Consider the following 26,938-nt stretch of genomic DNA (forward strand, 5'->3'; position numbering starts at 1 on the left):
TTCTTTATAGAAAACAGGATTTTTTGTATGACGCACACGTTGGCATGGTCTATGACACAGGGTGTGATCTGGCATTCCTGCCTGCCTCTCCAATACCATCCCACCCACACTCACAGCCAGTTAGCCCCTCTGGCCATCTTCTGATCAGACCCCAGCCCCCGACCGCCAGCTGGCTTAATGCTGACTCATCCAGCAGGTGTCAGCTTGGAAGTACTCCCTCCAGGAGTCCCTTCACGATGCTGCCCAGACTTCATTAGCTTTCTCTAATCATGTATCACATGACAGGTATCTAATTAACAGCTGTTTATACTTTTAAAATTCTTATCTATAAGTAAGTCATGGGGAGGGAGAGGGAGAAGGAGAGAAACTCATTTGCTGGTTCACTCAGCCCCTAGGCTGAATGGAGGAGCTGCAAACCTAAGCCAGATCTCCCACATGGGTGGCAGGGACACAGGTATCTGAGCCACCCAGGGAGAGCATTAGCAGAGAGCTGGAACTGGGAGCAGATCTGGACTTGAACCTTGGTATTCTAATGTGAGATGTAGGTGTCTTAACCACTAGGCCAAATGCCCAACCCATTTTTAGCATATCTTTTTTTTTTTTTTTAAAGATTTACTTATTTATTTGGAAATGAGAGAGAGGGAGGGAGGGAGGCAGGTCTTCCATTGGCTGGTTCACTCCCTAAATGGTTGCAATAGCTGGGGCAGGCCAGGCTGAAGCCAGGAGCCTGGAGCTCCATCTGGGTCTTCCATGGGGGTTCAGGAGCTCAAGTACTTGAGCCACCTTCCACTGCCTGACCAGGTTCATTGGCAGAGAGCTGAATCTGAAGTAGAGCAGCCAGGAGTTGACCCAGCGCCCATATGGGATACCAGCACTGCAGGAGGCGGTTTAACTCACTGTGCCACAACGCCAACCCCCAACTATGGCATATTTTCAAACACAACTCAACCTCTTTCACAGACTACAAAGCAGATTACAGTATGTAGCAAGAGGATAGAGAGATGGTTTGTGCAAAAGCCCTACTATGTTGTAGGAGAGATACACTTCAAACAATTCATGGTTGCATTTTGGAAACAAGCCCTTGACTTTGCCTGTTACATGTAAAACATTAAAAAACACACTTAGAGGGGCCGGTGCTATGATGCAGTGGGTTAAAGCCCTGGCCTGAAGTGCCGGGATCCCATATGGGTGCCGGTTCTAGTCCTGGCTGCTCCTCTTCCGATCCAGCTCTCTGCTGTGGCCTGGGAAAGCAGTGGAAGACGCCCAAGTCTTTGGGCCCCTGCACCCGTGTTGGAGACCCAGAGGAAGCTCCTGGCTCCTGGTTTCGGATCGGCACAGCTCCTGCTGTTGCAGCCATCTAGGGAGTGAACCACTGGATGGAAGACCTCTCTCTCTCTCCCTGCCTCTCCTCTCTCTGTGTAACTCTGACTTTCAAATAAATAAATAAATAAATCTTAAACACACACACACACACACACACACACACTTAGAACACAAACTGAAGAAATTCACAAACCCTTAAGGAAAAACTTTGTCCAAAAATCTCTTTGTTTACTTTCACTTTACTTGAATTTGGGCAAGGAGGTTGGAGAAAAAGAAAAGGAGACAGAGACAGATATACATGGAGAGGAAGGGGGAGGGAGGGGAGACCTCTTCTATCTGCTGGTTCACTCCTCCAATGCTCACAACAGCCGGGGCTAGGACAGGCTAAAACCAGGAGGCTGGAACTCCGTCTAGGCTTCCCATGTGGGCAGTGGCATTTGAGCCCTCATCTGCTGCCTCTCAAGGTGTGCATTAGCAGGAAACTGGATGGGAACCAGAGTAGCTGGGACCTGAACCACACACTCTTATATAGGATGCAGGGATGCCAAGCGGTGATTTAACTGCAGTACCCAATGTCCACTCCAAGGAGAAATTTTAAAATGATACTGAAGACATAATTTATTAACTGCACAGAAAGACTCAAGAATAAATAGATACCAAATATCCTGTAAGTTAACTTACAGATTTTCTGAGACTCTTGATTAAAATGCCTACTGGCAAACTGAACGATAAAATCCTTGACATTGATATCAAAGTACATAAACAAAACAAACACGAGAATATCTCTGGAAAATAATAGGAAACCAATTCATTATTTTGAAAACTGCCTTAAAAAGAGAAATGGTGAGTACTTTAGTTCCTTTTCCTGGGCAAGCTATGCTTCAAGGTAACCAACCAGTCCAATGAGGTAAACCTTTCCTTTACAGAAATATCCCAGCTAATAACGAAAGAAGGGATGAGGGGCCAGCGCTGTGGTGCAGCGGGTCAACACCATGGCCTGAAGCGCCGGCATCCCATATGGGCGCTGGTTCAAGACCCGGCTGCTGCACTTCCGATCTAGCTCTCTACTGTGGCCTGGGAAAGCAGCAGAAGATGGCCCAAGTTCTTGAGCCCCTGCACCCATGTGGGAGACCTGGAAGAAGCTCTTGGCTCCTGGCTTCAGATCAGCACAGCTCCAGCCACTGTGGCCAATTGGGGAGTGAACCATCGGATGAAAGTCTCTCTCTTTCTGCTTATCAACTCTCTCTGTGTAACCCTTTCAAATAAATAAAATAAATCTTAAAAAAAAAAGGAATGAAACAAAGAGAATGTCACCATTTTAGAAACCTCAATGAAATAATGGATATAGGACTACACAATGCTCATCAGTGGCTACAAAAACGTCTGGGACAGAGCTTGTGGGAAATTATACTGGATAGATAAGGCATGGATCTAGTGAATCTAGGTAACTTCTGTCACAAAAACAGATGACATAAGCTGCCATTTAGAACATCCTCATCCCACAGAGTGCCCAGTCTGGGTCTGGGATATTCTACTTCTAATTCAGCTTCCTAATACACAGACGATGGCCTAAGAACCTCAGGCCCTGGGGACGGCACTGTGGTGCCGTGAGTTTAATCGTCACCTGAATGCCTGCATCCCATATTACAGTGCAGTTGGAGTCCCAGCAACTCTGTTTCCATCCAGCTCCTGCTAATGTGCTTGGGAAAGCAGAAGACAGCCCAAGTGCTCAGGCCCTTGCTACCCATGTGAGAAACCCGGATGGAGTTCGAGGCTCTTGGCTTCAGCCTGGCCCAGTCCTGGCTATTACAGTCATTTGGGAAGTGAACCAGCAGAGGGAAGACATCTCTTTGGTCTCCCTCTCTCACTGAACTTTTCAAATAAATACAATAAACCAAAAAAAAGAGAGAGAGAGAGAGAGAGAGAGAGAGAGAGAGAGAGAACGAACTTGGGTCCCTGCCACCCACACAGGAGAATGGCTTGAGTTTGAGGTTCCTGGCTTTGGTCTGGCTCCGTCCTATTTCGGACATCTGGGGAATCAATCAATGGGAGACTTTCCTTCTCCATCTCTCTGTCAAATAAAGTAAATACAAATTTTTAAAAAGAAAAATATCATCACTGAAACCAGAGGCTGACCGTGAAGACTCTACCAAAAAAGATCAAGAAAACGGGAAAGAAGATAGATTACTAATACTAGAAATGGAGTAACAGAACATCACTGCCGATCCCACAGACACTGAAAAGATGAAGGGAAATTATGAACTACTTTATGCCACTAAATTCAGTGAGGTAGATGAAATGGCCAGTGTTAACTTGATGCCAGAATCGTATTAAGACATTAGAAGCAAAGAAGATCCCTCATGAACACAGACAGAAGCCCCTTTAATAAAACATTATTAAATTGTGGCATATATAAAAAGGATAATGTACCATGACTAAATGGAAACATGGGGATTTAAGGCTGGTTCAATATTAAAACATCAGTCAATATAATCCTTCAAGATAAGAGAACAATGCAGAAAAAACATAATCACCCTGGAAGATACCAAAAGAGTTCCTGATCTAATGCAACAACCACTGACTTAAAAACAAACAAAAAACCAGAAACCCTGTGCAGACCAAGAACTGAAGACACCACTATCACTATGCTTTAACAGCGAAGACAGGCCTCCCTCTAAGAACAGAGCACGGGAGATCTCACTGCTTCTGTTTAGGAATTCACCAGAAGTCCCAGTCAGCACAACTAAGGCAAGAAAAGAACACAGTGACTGAACTGTGACTGCATAACACGCAGAATTCTAAATCTTAAAAACAGCTAATAGAAAAAACAACCGGGTTTGGCAACACAGTTAAGAAAGCATATATTTAAAAATCCAGGGTGGGAGCTGGTGTTGCAACATGGCTACTGTCTGCAATGCAGCATCCCATAGGAGCTTGGGTTCGAGTCCCAGCTGTTCCACTCTAACCCAGGTCCCAGTTCTGGGAAAGCAGAAGATGGCCTCAGTACTTGCACCTGTCGCCCATGGGGGAGACCTGTATGGAGCTCCAGGCTCCTGGCTTCGGCCTGGTACAGCCCTGGCCATGGCAGTAATTTGGGGAATGAACCAGTGGATGGATGATCCCTCTCTCTCTGAAACTTTCAAATAAACAATACTTTTTTTCAATCAAGTATAGCTCAATGTACTAGTAAACACTGAAATTTTTAAAAACATTCACAGTAGTATAAAAATAAGATTAAAAATATACTTAAGAAAATATGTACAAATTGACAGAATAAAAATTACAAAACACAAGTAAACTCAAACTTAGATCCAAGGGCCAGTACTGTCATGTAGTGGCCACTGCCTACAGTGCAGACATCCCATATGGGCGCCGGTTTGAGACCCTGCTGCTCCACATCTGATCCAGCTCTCTGCTATGGCCTAGGAAAGCAGAACATGGACCAACACATTGGGCCCCTGCACCCGCGTGGGAGACCAGAAGAAGTTCCTGGTTCCTGGCTTCAGATCAGTGCAGCTCAGCCATTGCGGCCAATAGGGGAGTGAACCAGCGGATGGAAGACCTCTCTCTCTCTCTCTCTGCATAACTCTTTCAAATAAATAAATAAATCTTAAAACAAACAAACAAAACACCTTAGATCCATTTATATAGTAAACGGAGAGATACATCATGAAATAAAATGGTGATTCCAAATTAAGATATCCCTCTCCCACCAAAAAAAATAAAACCACAAACCCTGATCTACAGATTCAACACACAGATCCCAAGCTGATTCTATTTAATGCAAACAATCTAGAATAGTCAAAACAATCTGTCAAAGGACGAAGCTGGGGGACTTACATGAACTCACTTTCAGATCTATTATAAAGTAACAAATCAAGTTTGGTTTGAGGTAGAAACTCAGGTCAAATGAAACAAGACAGTTCACAAACAGATTATACAGTCAACTGACTTCTACAAAATGCTAACATAATTCAATAGGAAAAACAGTGGTGCTGTAAAAACTATACACATAAGCATATGTATAAATGCAGATGGGTCTATGTACATATATAAGCAGATGTGTGTGTAGTGTGTATTTGCACATGTGTCTAGTGTGTGTATATATGCAGATTTCTGTGTATATATGTGCAGGTGTGTATACATACGCAGACGTGTGTATACACACATATGCAGGTGTGTGCGAATATATATATAATATACATGGGAAAAAAGAAACCCAACCTTTACTTCACACTCTTCACAAGAACGGGAACAAGTAATTTATTAAACAAAGATTCTCTCAAATAGCCAAAGTACACAGACACAAGAATACTATGATCAACCATTATCAGGGAAACACACATTAAAACCATGAGTTCTGTTTTCAAGATTTACTTATGTATTTGAAAGGCAGAGGCAGAGAGAGAGAGGTAGGTTTTTCATCTGCTGGTTCACTCCCCAATTGGCCACAACAGCCAGAGCTGAGCTGACTCGAAGTCACGAATCAGGAGCTTCTTCTGAGTCTCACGTGAGTGCAGGGGTCCAAGGACTTGGGCCATCCTCCACATCCTGCCTGCTGTCCCAGGCAATAGCAGAGAGCTGGTATGGAAGCGGAACAGCTAGGACTCGAGCTGCGCCCACACAGGATGCTAACACTGCAGGTGGAAGCTTAACCCGCTACGCCACAGCGCCAGCCGCAAAACCACAGATTTTAAAGACAAACAATACCAAGTGTCAGCAAAGCTGTGGAGCACCTCAAAGTTTCCTGGCTCGTCAGCTGGGATGTAAAACAATACACTCTGAAAAATAACTTGCCAACATTTTATGAACTGAAACATGCATATACCATGAATCAGCAATTCCAATTCTTGGTTTAACTACGAAAAATGAACATAACAACATTTGTGCACAAATGCTTATGGCAGTTTTATTCATAATAGCTAAATTCTGGCAATAATCCAAATGTTTATCAAATCATAATGAGTACACTGCATAGAATACAATGGAACAAAAGAATAAGCAGTCATCTGACAACATGAAATCACCTCAACTCACTACACTTCTTAAGCCACATACACAAGACTATATACTGTTATGATTCCATTCATTAAAAAAAAATACCTAGAGGGGCTGGCGCTGTAGTGTAGCGGGTAAAGCTGCCTCTTGTACTGCCAGCATTCCATACAGACACCAGTTTGAGACCTGGCTGCATCACTTCTGATCCAGCTCTTTGCTGTTGCCTGGGAAAGCAGAAGAAGATGGCCCACGTCCTTGAGCCCCTGCACCCACATGGGGGACCCGGAAGAGGCTCCTGGCTCCTGACTTCCGATAAGCCCAGCTCTGGCTGTTGTGGCCATCTGGGGAATGAACCAGTGGATGGAAGATTTCTCTTTCTCTCTGCCTCTCTGTAACTCTGTTTTTCAAATAAATAAATCTTTAAAAAACAAAACAAAACAAAACAAAACAAAAAACTAGAGGGGCCAGCCCTGTGGCACAGTGGGTAAAGACACTGCCTTCAGTGCCGGCATCCCGTATGGGTGCCAGTTCCAGTCCTGGCTGCTCCACCTCCTATCCAGTTCCCTGCTAATGTGTCTGGGAAAGCAGCAAAAGATGGCCCAAGTGCTTGGGCCCCTGCACCCACATGGGAGTCCAAAAAGCTCCTGGTTTCCGCTAGGTCAAGCTCCAGCTGTTGTGGCCATTTGGGGAGTGAACCAGCAAATGGAAGACCCTTCTCTCACTAACTCTGCCTTTCAAGTAATAAATAAATCTTAAAAAGAACAAACCTAATCTACAGTAAGAGGAAACAGATCTGTGGTTGCCTAGAGCTAGTGTAGTGAAGGGGCACAAGGTACAACCATGACTGATGAGGTAGTTCCATGAGTGCATCCAGCTGTGGAAACTCATCAAAATGTAAACACAAAAAGGAGTATATATATATAAATTACAGAATAAAACAGATTTTAAAATTCTACACAGCCATTTAGAAGATAAATTGTATTTATAGTCTATGCTGTATGCAAAGATAAATTCTAAAAGACCAGAGATTTAAATTTTCTACAAGGAAATTACCTAAGTTCTTGAGTCTACAAGAAAAAGACAAATGAATTCTTTACTACATGAGAGCAGGGTAAATCTTTAAAACAAAAAATCCAAAGGTGAAACTCATGGAGGGAAAAAAAAGGAAGAAACTCCAAACTTTAAGACTTCTAAAAAATCAAAGTCCTTAGGAGGTGATCCCTGCAGTCCTGAGTGAGCAGAAACTGGAAAGGGAAGAGTTAGAAATACACATAATGAAAGACAAATGCCTGGTACCTATCCATACTCAAAAGTAACAAGAAAATTTAAAAAAGAAATGAGAAAAAATCTTTGTATAGTCAGTCATTTCTAGGACACAGATGTCCAAAAGGAAACAAGAAACAGAGTAATATTGATATTTTTCTTCCATGATTCACAAAAGAAAACATAACAATAAATGTCAACAAAGATTGCCTAGACAAGTTCATGAGGGAAGAAGAGCTTTTTTTGATAAATGGGGCTAGGGCAATGGATATCACATGCAAAACAATGTGGATATCACGCTGCCCCACACACTAAAATGTACTCAAACGGATCCCAGACCTCACTGCTAAGAGGTAACCTATAAAGCGCTTAGAAGACATTTGAAGAGTAAATTCTTGAGGCCCTGAGTTAGGCAACGGTTTCTTAGATATGACATCAAAAGCGCAAGCAACAGAAGAAAACAATAAACTGAATTTTATGAAAATCAAAAACTTCTGAACTGCAATGGATATCATCAAGTAAAAAGACAATCTATACAAAAGGAGAAGATATTTGTAAATCAAATCAGATAAAAGATCTATGAGTAGATTATATGAAGAACACTTACAACTCACAGTAATTAGAAGATAAATTAAAAATGAGATCAAAGGACTGGTGCTGTGGTGCAGCAGGTTAAAGCCCCTGGTCTGCAGCACCGGCATTCCATATGGTGCTGGTTCGAGTCCTGGCTGCTCCACTTCCAATCCAGCTTCCCACTAATGTGCCTGGGAAAGCAGTGAAAGATGGCCCAAGTACTTGGGCCCCTGCACTCACATGGGAGATCTGGAAGAAGCTCCTGGCTTCTGGCTTCAGATGGTTGTGGCCATTTGGGGAATGAACCAGCAGATTGAAGACACCCCCCGCTCCCGTAACACTTTCAAATAAATAAATCTTAAAAAAAAAAAAAAAAAAAAAACCAAGGTCAAGTATGTAAATCAACATTTCTAGAAAGAGGATATTCATACTCATGTGCATTAAACACATGAAAAGAGGCTCAACATCATTAATTAATTAGGGAAATGTAAATCAAAACCACAGTGAAAGCCGGCGCCGCGGCTCAACAGGCTAATCCTCCGCCTTGCGGCGCTGGCACACCAGGTTCTAGTCCCGGTGGGGGCACCAGATTCTGTCCCGGTTGCCCCTCTTCCAGGCCAGCTCTCTGCTGTGGCCAGGGAGTGCAGTGGAGGATGGCCCAAGTACGTGGGCCCTGCACCCCATGGGAGACCAGGAGAAGGACCTGGCTCCTGCCATCGGATCAGCGTGGTGCGCCGGCCTTGGCAGCCATTGGAGGTTGAACCAACGGCAAAGAAAGACCTTTCTCTCTGTCTCTCTCACTGTCCACTCTGCCCGTCAAAAAAAAAAAAAACAAAAACAAAAAACAAAAAAAAAAAACCAAAAAACAAAAAAACCAAACAACAACAACAACAACAAAAAAACCACAATGAGACACCACTTTATACCCACTAGGATGCACAGACCCCAAGAGAAAGTATCAAGTGCTGACAAGGACATAAAATGGTACAGCTGTTTTGAAATGCTGGCAAATTCCAACAAAAGAATTCCACTCTCAGAGAAATGAAAACTAAACTCCAAATGAGAACTTGTCCATGTTCATAGCAGTAGCAGTCACAGCTACAAGTCAGAAACCATCCAAACGCTGATCAACTCAACAGGTAAATGCAGTATATTCACAAATGAATATTGTTTAGCCACAAAAAAGAATGACATATACACTGCTACAACAGACAAGTCCTGAAATCATGCTAAATCAAAGATGTCAGTCACAAAACGTTACATGCAGTATGACATCAGTGACATGAAACACCCAGAGTAGGCCAATCTAGCGTATTTGGGGAGTGAACCACTGGACGGAAGATACCTGTCACTCTGCCTTGCAAGAAGATGAGAAAATAAGATATAGGGGCTGGCGCTGTGGTGCAACCAGTTAAGCCCTGGCCTGAAGTGCTTGCATCCCATATGGGTGCCGGTTCTAATCCCGGCTCTCTCTGTCTATAACTCTACCTGTCAAATAAATAAACAACAAAAAACTAATACTGGGGGCCAGCACTATGGCATAGCGAGTAAAGCTGCTCAGTGCTGGCATCCCACATGGGTGCCAGTTTGAGTCCCAGTTGCTCTGCTTCTGATCCAGCTCTCTGCCATGGCCTGGGATATAGCAGTGGAAGATGGCCCAAATCCTTGGGTCCCTGCACCCACGTGAGAGACCCAGAAGAAGCTCCTGGCTCCTGGCTTCGGATCAATGCAGCTCTGGCCATTGCGGCTATATGGGGAGTGAACCAGCGGATGGAAGACCTCTCTCTGTCTCTACCTCTCTCTGTAACTCTTTCAAATAATAAAATAAAATAAGATGCAAACACTCTGGATACCTAAAAAACATCTATATTTTTAAGTAGATACCTACCAGCCAAATATGTAGGAATTAAAAGGCATGTTGTCTGGGATTTATTTTAAATACTTCAGCAAAGAAACAAGTACATATGAAGTAAATATGGCAAAATCTTGATAACCATACAATCTGAATGGCGGATAAAGTAAATACCAAATCACTCCCATCTCCCACACAGCATGTGCTCACAGCTGGAATTCTTCACAGTCGTCTGTTCTGTCCTATCAGGAGAGCCTCTGTGAAACTGGCTCAGCAGACCTCAGACTGTGTGTGTGTGTGTGTGTTTTTTTTTTTTCCAAAGACTTTATTTATTTGAAAGGCAGAGAGAGAGATAGATCAATCTTCCATCCACTTGTTCACTACCCAAATGCCTGCAAAGGACAGAGCTGGGCCGATTCAAAGCCAGGAGCCAAGAGCTTCCTCTGGATCTCCCACGTGGATGTAGGGCCATACTAAGCTGCTTTCCAAGATGCGTTAACAGGGTGCTGGATCAGAAGTGGGACTTGAACAAAAACACCCCCAGCCTATCATACTTGTAAAAAAAAATATTTAAGAGTTAAGATTCAAAAAATCAGGATTCCTTCAAACACCAGGAACTCTTGTTACAGTGAAAATTTTCTACCAGCAGTGTAATTACTAGGCATTTAACAATATATTTTCTATAAAAATCGTTCTAACTTCTATTGTTTATCAAGCAGAATCATAGCAACTAAAAGCTCAAAATTAACCACATAGCAAAAAAAGGGATCCTTTAAAGCATTTCCAACATTGAAAGATTTCTTTTAAGATGAACATGATTTTAACCACATGAGAGAAAGGTCTTCTATCCACTGGTTCACTCCCCAAATGGCCGCAATGGCCAGAGCTGGGTCAATTCAAAGCCATGAGCCAGGAGCTTCTTCAGGTCACCCACATGGGTGCAGGGGCCCAAGGACTTGGGCCATCTTCTACTGCTTTCCCACGCCATAGCACAGAGCTGGGTCAGAAGAGGAGCAGATGGGACTCGAACCGATGCCCATATGGGATGCCAGTGCTGCAGGTAGAGGCCTACCCCACTATGCCACAGCACTGGCCCCCAACTTCCCATTTTAAAAAGATGAGGAAAATACTCATCTAATAGAACTTCCACATTGGTTTCAGAAGAACGTTACCTTATACTTTAAATAAAATTCTGGGGGCTGGCACTGTGGCATAGCAGGTAAGATGGCCGGCACCTGATATGGGCACCAGTTCGAATCCTGGCTGCTCTCTGTTATGGCCTGGGAAAGCAGCAGAAAATGGCCCAAGTCCATGGGCCTCTGCATCCACACGGAAGATCTGGAGGAAGCTTCTGGTTCCTGGCTTTGGATTGGCCTAGCTTTGGCCACTGTAGCCACTTGGCGAGTGAACCAATGGATGGAAGAACTCTCTCTCTTTGCCTCTCTGTAACTCTGCCTTTTAAATAAATAATCCTGCCTCTTCCGATTTTATACATAAAAATTCATCCAGCCAGTGCCACGGCTCAATAGGCTAATCCTCCACCTGCAGCGCTGGCACACTGGGTTCTATTCCCGATCGGGATGCCGGATTCTGTCCCGGTTGTTTCTCTGCCAGTCCAGCTCTCTGCTGTGGCCCGGGAAGGCAGTGGAGGATGGCCCAAGTGCTTGGGCCCTGCTCCCACGTGGGAGACCAGGAGAAGCACCTGGATCCTGGCTTCGGATCAGCTTGGTGTGCTGGCCGCAGCAGCCACTGGAGGAGGGTGAACCAACGGAAAAAGGAAGACCTTTCTCTCTCTCTCTGTCACTGTCCACTCTGCCTGTCAAAAATAAATAAATAAATAAATAAATAGAATTTCATCCAATACCCTAGTATTGATAATCCAAAATCAATGCATAGCCTTAAATGTCAAAGCTTGAGTAGGCATTTTGGGCAGTAGTTGAGACTGTTGGGGCCGGTGCTGTGGCATAGTGGGTAAAACTGCTGCCTGCAGTGCCAGCATCCCATGTGCGTGCTGATGCAAGTCCCGGCTGTTCCACATCCAATCCAGCTCTCTGCTATAGCCTGGGAAAGCAGCAGAAGATGGCCCAAGTCCTTGGGCCCTTACACCCATTTGGGAGACCCGGAAGAAGCTCCTGGCTTCGGATCAGTGCAGCTCTGACCACTGCAGCCATCTGGGGAGTGAACCAGGGGTTGGAAGGCATCTCTCTCTGCCTCTGTCTCTCTGTAACTCTGCTTTGCAAATAAATTAATTAATCTTTAAGAGGAAAAAAAAAAAAGCCTGCTGTTGGGGATCCATGCACCTATATTGGTGGGCCTGGTTCTGAGTCTTTGCTCCAGACCCAATTCCAGCTCCCTGCTAATATGCACCTAGAGAGGCAGCAGGTGAGTTCTGATACTTAGATTCCTGCCATCCGCGTGGGAAGTCTGGATTGAGTGCCCAGTTCTCAGCTGTGGCCTAGCCCAGCTGCAGCCAGTGCGGGCATCTGAGGAGTAAACCAGAAGATGGGTGATTTCTCTCAGTCTGCCTCCTGCCCTTCTTCTCTTTCTCCCTCAAATAAAAATAAGAATTAGAGAAAGTCAAAAGTTGAACTATTAAATATTTATTCACTATACACCGTGTTGTTTAATCCATGCAGCATGCAGACCACAAGCAGACACAGGCAGGATTGTTCTCACCTTTACCTGCTCTATATGTCTTGGCTTGATTCACTGGCATGGGCGTCATGGGTATTGGGTATAAAGGCTTGAAGGAATTAAAAAGATAAATTAACATTAGGTTCATGATAATAAGAATGTGTTTCTATTCATGTTAAGTTCCATACTGCTAGAGAACTAGATCTGAGGTTTCCTGATTTTCTGAGTCATTAAAAAATAAAATCATACCCAAAGCTAAAAGCATAAACCCCAAACTACAATAACTGTGAATCACTGCTCTCATTAAAAGAAATTCTCAGATTTAGGTCTTCATACTAACAATACACCAAATCCTGCATGCCTCCCTCTTTCAAATATTTGTTTACCATCACTGCCTTGAGCCATCAAGTCTAAAGAAGGCCTGGTAAAAACTTCAAGCACCTAGGGAAGCTAAATGGACATCAAATTCCAGGACTTACTTGCACGCCTGGGCTCACAGGGACTGGATACATCATATTTGGTGCAAAACAAACAGGCTGAGTGTAAACTGGGGTTGGCTGCTGATGGCCCAGCATGGATGGGCTCGGCTGGGCTTGAGGCCGAGGAGAAGTTGGGGTGGTAGAAGGCTTTGGCTACAAAAACAAAAGCAAAATTCAACCATCTCAAGGTAAAAATTGAACTACTACAACAATTTAAAGACAGGAGACTCATTTTCCCAAACCACTTGATTTTTCACTCTTTTAATTAGTCCCTTTCGTTGGATTAAAAAAAAACCCACAAAATAAATTTCCTGTTTTAAATAAAGGAAAAATGCAAATGCTCTGTTAGAAAGTTGAACTGTGCTAATTAAAAATTAATATTGAAGGGCCGGCGCCGTGGCTCACTTGGTTAATCCTCCGCCTGCAGCACTGGCACCCTATTTGGGCGCCGGGTTCTAGTCCCAGTTGCTCCTCTTCCAGGCCAGCTCTCTGCTGTGGCCCGGGAGTGCAGTGGAGGATGGCCTAAGTTCTTGGGCCCTGCACCTGCATGGGAGACCAGGAAGAAGCACCTGGCTCCTGGCTTCGGATCAGCGCAGTGCTGGCCGCAGCGGCTATTTGGGGCATGAACCAACAGAAGGAAGACCTTTCTGTCTCTCTTTATCTATAACTCTACCTGTCAAATAAATAAATAACAAAAACTAATATTGGGGGCCAGCACTATGGCGTAGCAAGTAAAGCCACTGCCTGCAGTGCCGGCATCCCACATGGGTGCCAGTTTGAGTCCCAGCTGCTCTGCTTCTGAGCCAGCTCTCTGCTGTGGCCGGGGAAAGCAGTAGAAGATGACCCAAGTCCTTGGGCCCCTGCACCTGCATGAGAGACCCAGAAGAAGCTCCTGGATCCTAGCTTTAGACTGGCACAGCTCTGGCTGCTGAGGCCAATTGGGGAGTGAACCAGTGGATGGAAGACCTCTCTCTGCCTCTCCTTCTGTGTGTAACTCTGACTTTCAAATACATTAAAAATCTTAAAAAAAAAAAAAAAGAAAAAAAACTAATATTAAAACTAGTAGCAGTGGCCGGTGCCCCGGCAGCGCCGGCACACCGGGTTCTAGTCCCGGTCGGGTCACCGGATTCTGTCCCGGTTGCCCCTCTTCCAAGCCAGCTCTCTGCTGTGGCCAGGGAGTGCAGTGGAGGATGGCCCAAGTGCTTGGGCCCTGCACCCCATGGGAGACCAGGATAAGTACCTGGCTCCTGTCATCAGATCAGCGCAGTGCGCCGGCCGCAGTGTGCTGGCCGTGGCGGCCATTGGAGGGTGAACCAACGGCAAAGGAAGACCTTTCTCTCTGTTTCTCTCTCTCACTGTCCACTCTGCCTGTCAAAAAAAAAAAAGACAAAAAAAAAAAAAAAAAAAAAACTAGTAAAAACTAGTAGCAGTTATTCTTATGGAACTGGAGAAAATGTTTTCAAAAATAAAAACTAACTCTCTTCTTCCTAATAGAATAAGAACAGGAGTCCATCTACAAACCTGACAGTCTAGCTTATCAACCATTTTCAAATTCTAACTCAAAGATTTATCCAAGATTGCATCTAACTGATGACAAAACAATGATCTTGGGACTGGTTTTGTGGCACAGAGGATTAAGCCACGCCACCTGCGATGCTGGCATCCCAAATGAGCACTGGTTCTAGTTCTGACTGCTCTACTTCCCATCCAGCTCCCTGCTACTGCACCTGGGAAAGCAGTGGAAGATGACCCATGTGCTTGGCTCTTACCACTCACTTGGGAAACCCAGGTTGAGTTCCTGGCTGCTGGCTTCAGCCTAGCCCATCTGTGGCCCTGCAGCCATTTGGACAATGAAAGAGCGGGAAGATTTCTCTCTCCTCCTCTCTCTCTGCAAGTACGCTTTTCAGAGAAAATAAATAAATCCTTAAAAAAAGTTGTTGTAGTGCACTACAGATGATTTCAGAGGGAGGTATGGGAGGAACAACACTACCAATTATAATCTTTTTTTTCATAGACTAGATTACCTAAAAAAAAAAAAAAAAAAAAAAAAAAAAAGGAGTGAGCTTACCTGAGAAAAGGAACGAGGGTTGAACTCCTTTGCATTGGGATTCAATGTTGATTTCCTAACTTGCCTAAACCAGAAGACAATAAAGGCCATTGAAAACTACTGGAATTGATATTTCTTTAAAACTTCCAATATCTAACCATTTTTTTGAAAAAACTGCTAAACATATATTAAACAATTCTCATTAGATGATCACAAATCTTTGTGTGTGAGGGGGGAGTACTACAAGGTGCAATGACATAACTAGCTTAGGGTAAATATATTTTGACCAGTTATCTGTAAATTAAGGGCTACTTATAAAGGAATCTTAAAGCCCAGATCCTTGAATTGAGAGGACTAGAATGCTTTGTAAAAAAATTGAGGCCAGCGCCGCAGCTCACTAGGCTAATCCTCCGCCTTGCAGTGCCGGCACACCGGGTTCTAGTCCCGGTCGGGGCGCCGGATTCTGTCCTGGTTGCCCCTCTTCCAGGCCAGCTCTCTGCTGTGGCCCGGGAGTGCAGTGGAGGATGGCCCAAGTGCTTGGGCCCTGCACCCCATGGGAGACCAGGAGAAGCACCTGGCTCCTGCCATTGGATCAGTGCGGTGCGCCGGCTGCGGCGGCCATTGGAGGGTGAACCAATGGCAAAGGAAGACCGTTCTCTCTGTCTCTCTCTCTCACTGTCCACTCTGCCTGTCAAAAAAGTGAAAAATAAAAAAACCTGAATGAGTGCCAGGAGGTACTTTTACATTTACTCACTCAGCTGCATCTGTCTTCTCCTCTTTATCCTCTTTCTCTTGCTTACACGCCGGACTGGAAGTCTGCACTCCCTGGGACGTGAGTTCAGGTGCCCTCTTGTGCTCTGCAGTACTCAGCACTGAGGGGGAAACACTGGGGCTATTCGGCTTGCTGCTGCCACTGGTGCAGTTGCTGCTGCTGTTTTCAATGAAAGAATCCTTAGCACTTGGCTCCATTTTGTCTTTGATCAGATCTCTGGATTTTTCTCCTTCTCTATTTTTGTTTAGTAACTGATCCATAGACTCAGAAGTAGAACTTGGCTGTAACTAAAGGAAAAATAATTACACTAAATATTTTAAATAACACTTAAATCATTTTTTTACATGTGCAAGTAAAGTATTAGGCATGAAATGTTCTGAAGAAGGCTTCTTGATAACTTTGAGAGTACTGTTTATATGACAACAATATAAACATTATATAAGGCAACAATCGGAGTGTGCACACGACACATCTGTAGTCATCAAAGCACTCCTGCATCGCAGCATCAACAGTTCAAAAGGTCAGGAACTGTGTGAGGAACTGTGCCTGTTAGGTACGGAAAGTGTGAAACCACTCCTATCCTACTAGGCTTGCCATCTGAATGACATCAAATGCTCAACTACAAAATGCAGAAGTGCTACAGGATCCCACCAAGAAGGCGAACTACAGAAAGGAAAGGCTTTTCATTCCAGGTGTCATGTACCACAAAGTATGGAAGGTGTTTAGGAGAAGTGTTTGGGAAAAGGAACATCGTCTAAGTAAAAGACACACATGCTTAAAACTTCAAAGCAATGGGCAAAAAATGGCGCCATGCCAAAACAGAAAAGCACTACTGGTTGGAAATGACAGACTTATCAAGAACAATTGATAAGGCAACTTGAAAGCTATGTTATGGATTCTGGCTTTTAATTTTCCAGGCAGTAAGAAGTCACTGAGAATTTTAAGCAGGATCCAGTACTGAGCAGATGCATGGCATAGAAAGATAAGCATAGCACCTTTGTGGAAAAGAACTTAGAGGAGGAAAATGAGGATGTAGAGAGACTATTAAGTGGGCAGGACTAAGTTCCAGGCCTTGTGGGTGGGAAGGTGGGCAGCAGATGGATTCCAGGGGAGACCTACTGGACAGTCCCATCTGCCAAACCCGTGAAGAGAAGGAAACTTCAGTGCAAGGAGCATCAAGAGTTAGTGAATCAAGTGACAGGGTTTTAAGTTCACAGAAAAGAAGAAATGGAATGCTACCACTGGCTGGACATGACCTCAGATAAAATCCTTCACAAAAGAAAGAAAACAGAAACAGCTTAAGGCAACAACAAGAAAAATGGTAGCATCACAAGTAGAAATGACAGCAGACTCTGGAGGGAGGAGAGAATGAACTAGAGAGGAACCCCTGCCAGGAGGAGAGGAGGCCTCAAGTCACTGAGAGACAAGATCCCTCCTCAGGATCAATGGGTTCACCCCTGGCATCTGCAACTCAGAGGAATCCAAACTCCCCTGCATCACTTAGGGAGCCCCACAGCTGTCTAGCTGCTGAGGGCAAAAGTTGGCAAGGGCATTATCTGAGCCCAGTGGCAACTGAAATCACAAGAAAGGAACCTGCTGAGCAAGCCTGCAACCATGAAAGAGGCTACACACACAACAGACCAATGATTTACTACAGTAGACTTCAAGGCTATTTATCACAAAGGTCTTTGAGTAAACATGAAAATAAGGCTTTTCTTGCTGGTTTCATTTTATTTGAAAGGCAAAGACACAGCAAGAAATCTTCCATCTGCTAGTTTACCCCCCGGATTCCCACAACAGCCAGGGGTAAGCCAGGTCAACCAAGTGTCTATGACCCAATGTAGGTCACCCAGATGGGTAGCAGGAACCCAAGTACTTGAGCTGCTGCCCAGGATGCCCTTTGTTACTGCTATTCTCATAATGGCAATTATACCTAGAGTACTTACTGTGGGTTGCACACTGTGCCACTTCCAGATTTCTTACCTTACAGTGGTTCTACTTGACAAAACACTCACAGGTCGGACACTGTGGGGTCATTTATATTTTAGTGATAAGAATTATCATGGTGGCTGGTTATGTGGTGGAGTGGGTTAAGCACTGCTTGCAATATCAGCATCCCCTATTGGAATGCTGGTTCAAGTTCCAGCTGCCCCATTTCTAATCCAGCTCATTAATGCACCTGGGAAAGCAGCAGTGGGTGGCCCAAGTGCTTGGGCCGCCACTACCCATGTGGGATACTTGGATGGAGTTCCTGGCTCCTGGCTTCGTCCTAGTCCAAGCCCAAACTCTAGCCATTAAAGTCATTTGGGGGAGAGAACCAATGGATGAAAGAGCTCTTTCTCTGTCACTCTGCCTTACAAATAAATAAAACAAATAATAAAAAGAAATACACACACATACACAGTTATCCCAAGAAGTGGGCATTTAGCACGGTGGTTGAAGACACTGCTTGGGGTACCTATATCCCCAATCAGAATGCCTGCATTTAAGTCCCAGTTCTACTCTTGACTATACCTCACTGTAGATGCACACCCTGGGAGGCAGCAGGTAATGCCTCAAGCACTGGTTCCCTGCCACCCACATGGGAGATAAAGATTAAGCTTCCCCTGATTTAGGCCCAGAATGGCCCTGGCTGTCATGGGGATTTGGGAAGTGATCCAGTGTACAGGAAATCTCCCTGTGGACTTCACTGAAGCCTGCGGAGGCCTAAGTCAGCCAGGAGCTGTCCTGGAAGTGGAGATGCACTGCACTGCTTCCCATGTACCAGGACCCTGCAGTATCTCTCCTCCACCACACCCACATCAGCCACGAGCAAGGAAACGGCCCTGCACCTTCAGGAGTGAGCTCCGTGACCGCTGGAGCCTCTGCTGGCTGTGCTTCTGTACACAGCGTCCACTGCTGGCTGTCTTTCTGTACACAGACAGCGTCCACTGCTGGCTGTCTTTCTGTACACAGACAGCGTCCACTGCTTGCTGTCTTTCTGTATACAGACAGCGTCCAGTGTGGGAAGGGAAGGTGGCTCCTTACTCAACAAGCAGTTTGTGGGCTATTACCAGGTGCTCTGCCATTTATATTCTCTGATTTTCAGCGTGATTTATAACCACACAAAGTCTGTATTGTTTAAACCTGATTCAATGCACGTACTCATTGTGTAAGAAAAATATGAAGCCTGTAACCAAACTCAGCCTTGCAGAACAGCCAACTCAGGCAACCAACTCATTTCTGGTTGAAATCCTCATTTTAACCAGCTGAATAAAATTTAATGCTGTTTTCAACCGGACTCTGATCAATTCAGTTAACATCTGTCTCTCTGCTTTCCAAATAAGTAAAATTAAAAAAGAACATGTAGCATGTGCACACTGTGTGCTAGGCACCATGTTAGAGGCACAGAAACCCTATGAAGCAGCTTCTACGCTGATCCCATTTTGGCGGAGAAGAGGTGACCAACGTTACACACGTGGGGATCAAGATTCAAACCCACACTATCAATCCATTACAGATCCAATTACTAGCGATTTTTACACAAGTAAAGCTATCAGTACTACTTACATAGCTACATCAGAGTCTGCAGATAGCTCTCAAAGGGACAGGGACAGGGGAAAAAAAACCCAAACCCAAACCCCAAAAAAGAAAAAAAAACCCAACCACCACAACCTCACAGGCTTTCCCCTTTTCTCTGTCTCAATGGAAGACTAGAGATTTCTGTGAACAAATGTAGTTCAGGACCACGTGTGTGTCATATGGGCAGCTCTGATGTCTCATTCATTGAACGGTGCTGTATGTATTACTCACTGTTCAAAGCACTGCTGGAAGCCTAAGCGCCAGATGGCCAGGCTTATAATTTACAAGCCACATGACTATGGGCAAATTGTTTAATTCCTCTTTACCTCGTCTCCTAAAATACATACTGCTGATAATAACTGTTCTTGCTTCAAAGGGATGTTAGGACAATAAAGGACTTAACTACCACAGAAGCAATTTGCATAGTGTCTAGTACATAGGAAATACGAAAGAAACGCTAGCTAATAACATTTTCCTGGAGAACAATTATTAAGCCCACTTCAAACTTTTATTTTTTAAAAGTCAGGAGTCCAGAGCTCCATTTGGGTCCCCATGTGGGGCAGCAGGGACCCGAGTAGCTCACCATCAGGTGCTTCCCCCCAGGATGTGTCAGCACAAAGCCGCTGCAAAGCGAAGGGGGGAGACTAAAACCCAGAGCACTCCAGGACGGGACGCAGGTGTCCAAGCAGTGTCTTCACCTGTTACCAAATGCCCGCCCCAATCTGTGGCCTATTCTGCTTCACTTCTTTGACTTAGTATGTTTTTTCTTTCTTTTTTTTTAAAGACTTATTAATTGGGGCTGGTACTGCGGCATAGCAAGTAAAGCTACCACCTGAAATGCTGGCATCCCATATGGGCGCAGTTTGAGTCCTGGCTGAGCCACTTCTGATCCAGCTTTCTGCTGTGGCCTGGGAAAGCGGAAGATGGCCCAAGTCCTGTACCTGCACCTGCGTGGGAGCCCCAGAATAAAGTTCCTGGCTCCTGGCTTCCGATCAGCCCAGCTCCAGCTGTTGCAGCCATCTGAGGAGTGAATCAGTGGACGGAAGACTCTCTCTCTCTCTCTCTCTCTCTCTGCGCCTCTGTCTCTCAAATAAAGTAAATCCTTTTTTAAAAAAACTTATTAATTTTATTTGAAAGGTGGCATTACATAGAGATTTTCTATCTGCTGCTTCACTCCCAGATGGCTGCAACAGCCAGCTCTGAGCCAGTCCAAAGTCAGAAGCCAGGAACTTCTTCCAGGTCTCCCATGTGGGTGCAGGGCTTAAGGACTTGGGTCATCTGCTGCTTTCCCAGGCACACTAGCAGAGAGCTGGATCAGAAGTGGAGCAGCCAGAACACAAATGGGCACCCAATTGAGATGCAGGCATTGCAGGCAGAGACTTAATCTGATATGCCACAATGCTGGCCCAACAATTCGGTTTTTAAAACAGGCTAAGGATCTGAATAGACACAAAAATGGCCAGCAGCACTGAAATTGATATTTGACTCCATCAGTCACAAGAGAACTGCAAAAAAAAAAAAGCACTTACTACGGCAACATTCATAATAAAACCATAAGATATATATCACAAGCAATGCTATAACCACCACAGACAGACAGCAGCAAGCACTGGCAAAGATGTGAACGTTAGATAGTACAGCGGCCTTGGCCAACAGCAGGCCAGCTCCCATAAGGTTCTACAGAAAGTTAACATATAGTCAGGAAAAGCCATTCGTAGGCATACACAAAACGGAAATGAAAACTTCCAAAAAAAAAAAAGTGTACACTAGTGTTCACAGCAGCACTATTCATAAAAAAGGTGAAAAGGTCAAAAAGTGGAACCATCCAAACAGCTACCAACTGATAAAAAGCAAAATGTGGTATTAATTCATATAATGTATTATTCATCCAAGAAAAAATGGAATGAATAGACGCAGAGGAAGAGAGAGAGAAAGAGAGACAGGTATCTTCCATCTGCTGGTTCACTCCCCAAATGGCTGTAATGGCTGGAGCTGGGCCGATCTGAAGCCAGGAGCCAGAAGCTTTTCCTAGGCCCAAGGACTCGGGCCATCCTCTGCGGCTTTCCCAGGCCTATTGGCAAGGAGCCAGATAGCAAGTGGAAAAGCTGGGACTGAACCAGTGACCACAAGGGATGTTTTACCCTCTAGACTACAATGCCAGCTCAAAAAGATTCCATTTGTATAAAGTATTCAGAACAAATAAATCCAGAGAAACAGAATGTAGACCGGAGGTTGCTAAGGGCTGGGGAGAGGAAGAGTTTGGAGCCGATGTTGAGTGAGTCCTAAAGAGCACAGGGTTTCTTTGGGAGGGATGAATACGTTCACTCAAGTGTGCTGACAGTCGTACAATGCTGTGAATACACCAACGCCACTCTATTGCACACTTTAAATGAATTGTATGAAATGTAAATTATCGCTCAGTAAAGCTGCTACAAACATACACAAGCTCATCTGTTGCAAAGTAAAAATATGTTTTTCTTTATAACATAATAAATTCAACACAAGAGTACTGTAAGAGGGGCTGGCACTATGGCGTAGTGGGTGGGGCTGCTGCCTGCAGTGCCGGCATCCCCTGTGGGAGCTGGTTTGAGTCCTGGCTGCTCCACTTCTAGTCCAGCTCTCTGCTATGGCCTGGGAAAGCAGTAGAAGATGGCCCAAGAACTTGGTGGCCAGTTAGGGAATGAACCATGGATGCAGGACCTCTCTCTCTGCCTCTACTTCTCTCTCTGTGTAACTCTTTAAATGAATGAATGAAGGCCGGTGCCGCGGCTCAACAGGCTAATCCTCCGCCTTGCGGCGCCAGCACACCAGGTTCTAGTCCCGGTCGGGGCGCCGGATTCTGTCCTGGTTGCCCCTCTTCCAGGCCAGCTCTCTGCTGTGGCCCGGGAAGGCAGTGGAGGATGGCCCAAGTGCTTGGGCCCTGCACCCCATGGGAGACCAGGAGAAGCACCTGGCTCCTGGCTTCAGATCAGCGCGGTGCGCCGGCCGCAGCACGCCAGCCATGGCAGCCATTGGAGGGTGAACCAACGGCAAAAGGAGGACCTTTCTCTCTGTCTCTCTCACTGTCCACTCTGTCAAAAATAAAAATAAAATAAAAATAAATGAATGAATGAATCTTTAAAAAAAAAATAAAGTACTATAAGAGGGAACTGATTAATTGTAAAATAAATGATCTGGGGGAAAAAAACCCAAATGGGCAAGAATACCTACAGCAATGACATCATTTATACCAAACTTTAAGACTATGCAAAATAGTATTATCTGGTGCTTAGGAAATCAATTCATATTCACTTCAAGTATAAACAACTGCACAGGAAAGAAACTCTTCCATCTAGAGGAAGAGGAGCGAGGTGATTTCACAGGAAGCCTTGAGCTGTGCTGAACTGATTTAGCTGGACAGTTGTACGTGAACACTCATTCACTATTAAAATCAACAACTGTTGATGATATTGGCATTAACTACTGATACATGTGCTAAAATATGAACTGGCAAGTAATATTTTGATGTTGCCTGTAAGTAAAAATAAAACTATTATCAAAATTAATAAACATTAGAAAAATTTCAGAAAGCCAGTTCAGCTGAGAAGTCTACTTCTTTCCTTGATTCACTCTCCTTTTCATGCAGTCATTTTCTTTAAAGGCTGATAATCAGGTTCCCCCCTCTAGGAAGCTATAAGTTTCAGGACAATTTCTTGAATTAGTTTCAAAATCTACTTTAATATCTATAGCATATTATCGTTAATATTATGCAAAACAAGGAGAGATTAGGATATGTTCAGAAGAGACATTATACAAAGACTGCTACATTTCACACGTGTGTACGAAGTGTACAGCTCCAACAGCTCACCAGGACCCAGTACATTTCCCACTTGCTACAACAGGTCATCAAAAGTAGGCTCCGCTCTACTGAAATCTAGCTTCACTGAACAGAGAATAAACATCAAATAACCTGTGTTACGGTGGCTGAAATGTCAGAACTAGGCTCCTTCGACTGACAACTTGTATTCTTACAAATCTCATGATTTTAGTGTCCCACTGAAAGGATAAGCAAGGACAATTTTATGACTATTTAGATTTCTATACACAGTCCAATGTTTCTGATTATATATATAATACATTGACAAACTGAAAATCCTTAGTCATTGCTATCCTCTAAAATTCTAATTCATAAGTCAATATGACACTTACCCTAAAATCATTCTTAAATTTCTTTAAATCATCAATCTGTTTTCTATGCTCAGAAATGATTGGTGACAAACCTGCAAAATTAAGAACAGATTTAGACACAGATTTCTAATCTCTAACTTAAGATTCTTCTAGTATAGAATATTACAATCTAGAAAATATTATTAAAATGATGTAAAATATGCATTTTGATTTTTGGCATTTTTAGTGGTACATTTATATACACATAATACTAAGGAACAGTGTTAAGAAAAATATTCTGCATTGTGCGTAAAATGAGAAAACAGTCCTTTCCTATTTCCACAGCTATCTCCAAAGACTCTAACCTTTATTTTCAGCTTTTGAGAAGCTAGGTGATGCTTCATTGGGCTTAATATTTTCTTTATTCCCTGCAGGAGAGTTCTGCCTTTGATCTTGAAGCCTGGAATCTTTAGCTAGAAAACAATTGGAAAAAAAAAGTTAGAAAAGTGGGAAAACATACAATTTTGATTCCCTGTTTTTGGAAATGCATAGTTTCCTTTAAATAGGTTTCTGTCCTTTGTAGACATCATATAGAACACCAATAATTTATATGAGAAGGCTTCAAAAGGTTCATGAAAAATTAGAGTTACCTTTTTTTCCCTAAAAATTTGTTTATCTGAAAAGGAGGGAAGGAGGGAGGGAGGGGGGAGGGGGAGAGAAAGAGAGAGAGAGAGGGAGGGAGGGAGAAAGAGAATATCTCCCATCAGCTGGTCCCTCCCCAAACGGCCACAACTACTAGGGCTTGGCCAGGCTGAGGCCAGGAGCCAGGAACTCTATCCTGGTCTCCCACGTGGGTGGCAGGAGTCCAAGTAAGGGGAGCAGTAGGGACGCAAACCGGCACTCCAATATGGGACTCCAGTGTCCCAGGAGCTAACCAGCTGTGCCACAGACTGAACTGTTTCTAAGGTCTATTTATGTGAATGGCAGAAGGACACAGAGAAGGAGAGACAGAGGTCTCCCATGCATTAGCGTATTCTCCAGAACCCAAGGGCCAGGAACTCGCTCCGGACCGCCCTCGGGAGTGGCAGCCATCACCAGCTGCCTCCCAGGTGCATCAGTGTGAAGCTGGACAGGCAGTGGAGGCAAGGCTTCATTCTAGGCACTCCAATGGGATATGGGCACCTCCAACAGTGGCTTAATCCACTCTGCCACAATGCTCAACCCAGCATTATTTTTTATTGTGTATATTTTTATTTATTCAAATTATTTATCAGGAGTGACTGAAATAAAAAAAATGTAATTGAGTCCCATCACCATCATGATGGAAACAGCTTTAAGAGAAAACTGCTCAGAAGAATATTACTGCTTCCCATTTTCAACCGCACACAGTTGCTTTTGATAGACAAGAGCCTGTCAAGACTGCTCAAGATTATAATACAACATGCCTGTTTACAGGGGAACAAACCTAGGAAATAACTTGTGTGCACTTTTTTTAAAAAGATTTACTTATTATTTGAAAGTCAGAGTTACACAGAGAGAGGAGAGGCAGAGAGAGAGGGGTCTTCCATCCGATGGTTCACTCCCCAATTGGCTGCAATGGCCAGAGCTGTGCCCATCCGAAGCCAGGAGCCAGGAGCCTCTTCCAGGTCTCCCACGGAGGTGCAGGGGTCCAAAGACTTGGGCCATCTTCCACTGCTTTCCCAGGCCATAGCAGAGAGCTGGATTGGAAGTGGAGCAGCCGGGACTTGAACCGGCACCTGTCACCTGTATGGGATGCCGGCGCTTCAGGCCAGGGCCTTAACCCATTGCACCGCAGTGCCAGCCCCTGAACTCCTTGATTTCATCCTTTTTTTTTTTTTTTTTTTTTGGACAGGCAGAGTGGACAGTGAGAGAGACAGAGAGAAAGGTCTTCCTTAGCCGTTGGTTCACCCTCTAATGGCCGGCGCGCTGCAGCCGGCGCACCGCACTGATCCGATGGCAGGAGCCAGGTACTTATCCTGGTCTCCCATGGGGTGCAGGACCCAAGCACTTGGGCCATCCTCCACTGCACTCCCTGGCCACAGCAGAGAGCTGGCCTGGAAGAGGGGCAACCGGGACAGAATCTGGTGCCCCCACCGGGACTAGAACCTGGTGTGCCAGCGCCGCAAGGCGGAGGATTAGCCTAGTGAGCCGCGGTGCTGGCCTTGATTTCATCTTAAAGACAAGCACAAAAGCACCACCCGTGCCTCTGAGGAAGTTGGACCATGGACCCTTGAAAAACGCTTTGCTTCCTTCATCAGGAGCAATCTTCCTCCAGCAGTCAGTGTGCCTGTGTATGTACCAGTTGCTTTACGCCCTGACTGCATCATCATGCCTCGACGAACAGCGTCAAGTGGATAGGAAGTTAACTGAGCAACAGCAGTGACAGACTGCGCGGTCACACAGCTGATGAAGATGTGCGTGTTCTTGGGACCTGGAAGCATTCCTTCTGCAGGGTCACAGACAGAGAAGCAGGCAGCTCGGTAGATGATAATGCCCTGTACAGACACATTAAAGCCTTGGTACAGGCCCCTAATCCCATCAGATTTGTCGATGTAACTAGGCAGTCTCTGAGGCCTTTGAATTCCCTTTCAGCTCCAGCGTTAGACGGGTACAGGCAAAATCAAGCGCATACAGGAAACACAAGGATGTGGCTCCAGCAGCACCACCTGATGCCAGATTCCCTGCAAAGTAGCGCCAAAACTGGGTCCTCTTGTCCACGCCACCCAGAAAAATCTGCTTGTATTTATCTTTGAAGGCAAAGCTGAGAGCCTGGGTGGGGAAGTATCTGATGACTCTGGCCAGGTTACCACGCCAGAAGGACAGAACACCCTGCTCCCTGGGATATGAACCCCACCGTCTAGAATGCCGTTGTATTGCTTATCAGCAGTGATTTGCTTGCTGGCATGCGGCACCTGGAGCAGCAGCTTGACCCTCTCAAGGGTCACAGCCACTCCACCTGCCAGGAAGTCCTTGGCAAAGGACACAGCGGCATCTGTCATGTTGGAAGCAGAGGAACCAGGCGACTGTGGGACAGGACTGGGTTGGGAACAGGCTTGGACTCTGGGACTCTGGGGCCCCAACATTATTTTTACATTATATTCTTCCATGAGTTTTTTGAATTTAATATCTAGGAATGTTAACAACAGACATTGAAGACATATATGAAGTTAGGGGTATTGTATCATCATTTACCTGGGATTTTAAATGTGCATTTAAAATACTTATCTATGGGGGGCCAGCATTGTGGCACAGCAAGTAAAGCTGCCACC

The 26,938-nt window shown here is 44.8% G+C and overlaps 1 protein-coding gene and 1 pseudogene across 29 annotated transcripts in view; both read right to left on the reverse strand.

The window, feature by feature from the left end:
- ATXN2 (ataxin 2) overlaps positions 1-26,938 on the reverse strand; it is a 121,610-nt gene that overhangs the window by 15,445 nt on the left and 79,227 nt on the right. For 17 of the 29 annotated variants that reach the window (XM_089323140.1, XM_089323138.1, XM_089323141.1 and 14 more), the window contains 6 exons: positions 24,014-24,121; positions 23,691-23,761; positions 15,924-16,228; positions 15,191-15,254; positions 13,123-13,275; positions 12,686-12,752 (listed from right to left, as the gene is read on the reverse strand). In XM_089323140.1, coding sequence (XP_089179266.1) covers positions 12,686-12,752; positions 13,123-13,275; positions 15,191-15,254; positions 15,924-16,228; positions 23,691-23,761; positions 24,014-24,121 — 768 coding nt within the window. The remainder of the gene's footprint in view (positions 1-12,685; positions 12,753-13,122; positions 13,276-15,190; positions 15,255-15,923; positions 16,229-23,690; positions 23,762-24,013; positions 24,122-26,938) is intronic. The other 12 variants (XM_089323129.1, XM_089323132.1, XM_089323142.1 and 9 more) reach the window with 1 other exon arrangement.
- LOC103351751 (ADP/ATP translocase 2 pseudogene) lies at positions 25,721-26,922 on the reverse strand (annotated as a pseudogene).

This window comes from Oryctolagus cuniculus, chromosome 21, assembly GCF_051225735.1.
Source record: "Oryctolagus cuniculus isolate XC-2025 breed Fujian yellow rabbit chromosome 21, ASM5122573v1, whole genome shotgun sequence".
NCBI lineage: Eukaryota > Metazoa > Chordata > Mammalia > Lagomorpha > Leporidae > Oryctolagus > Oryctolagus cuniculus.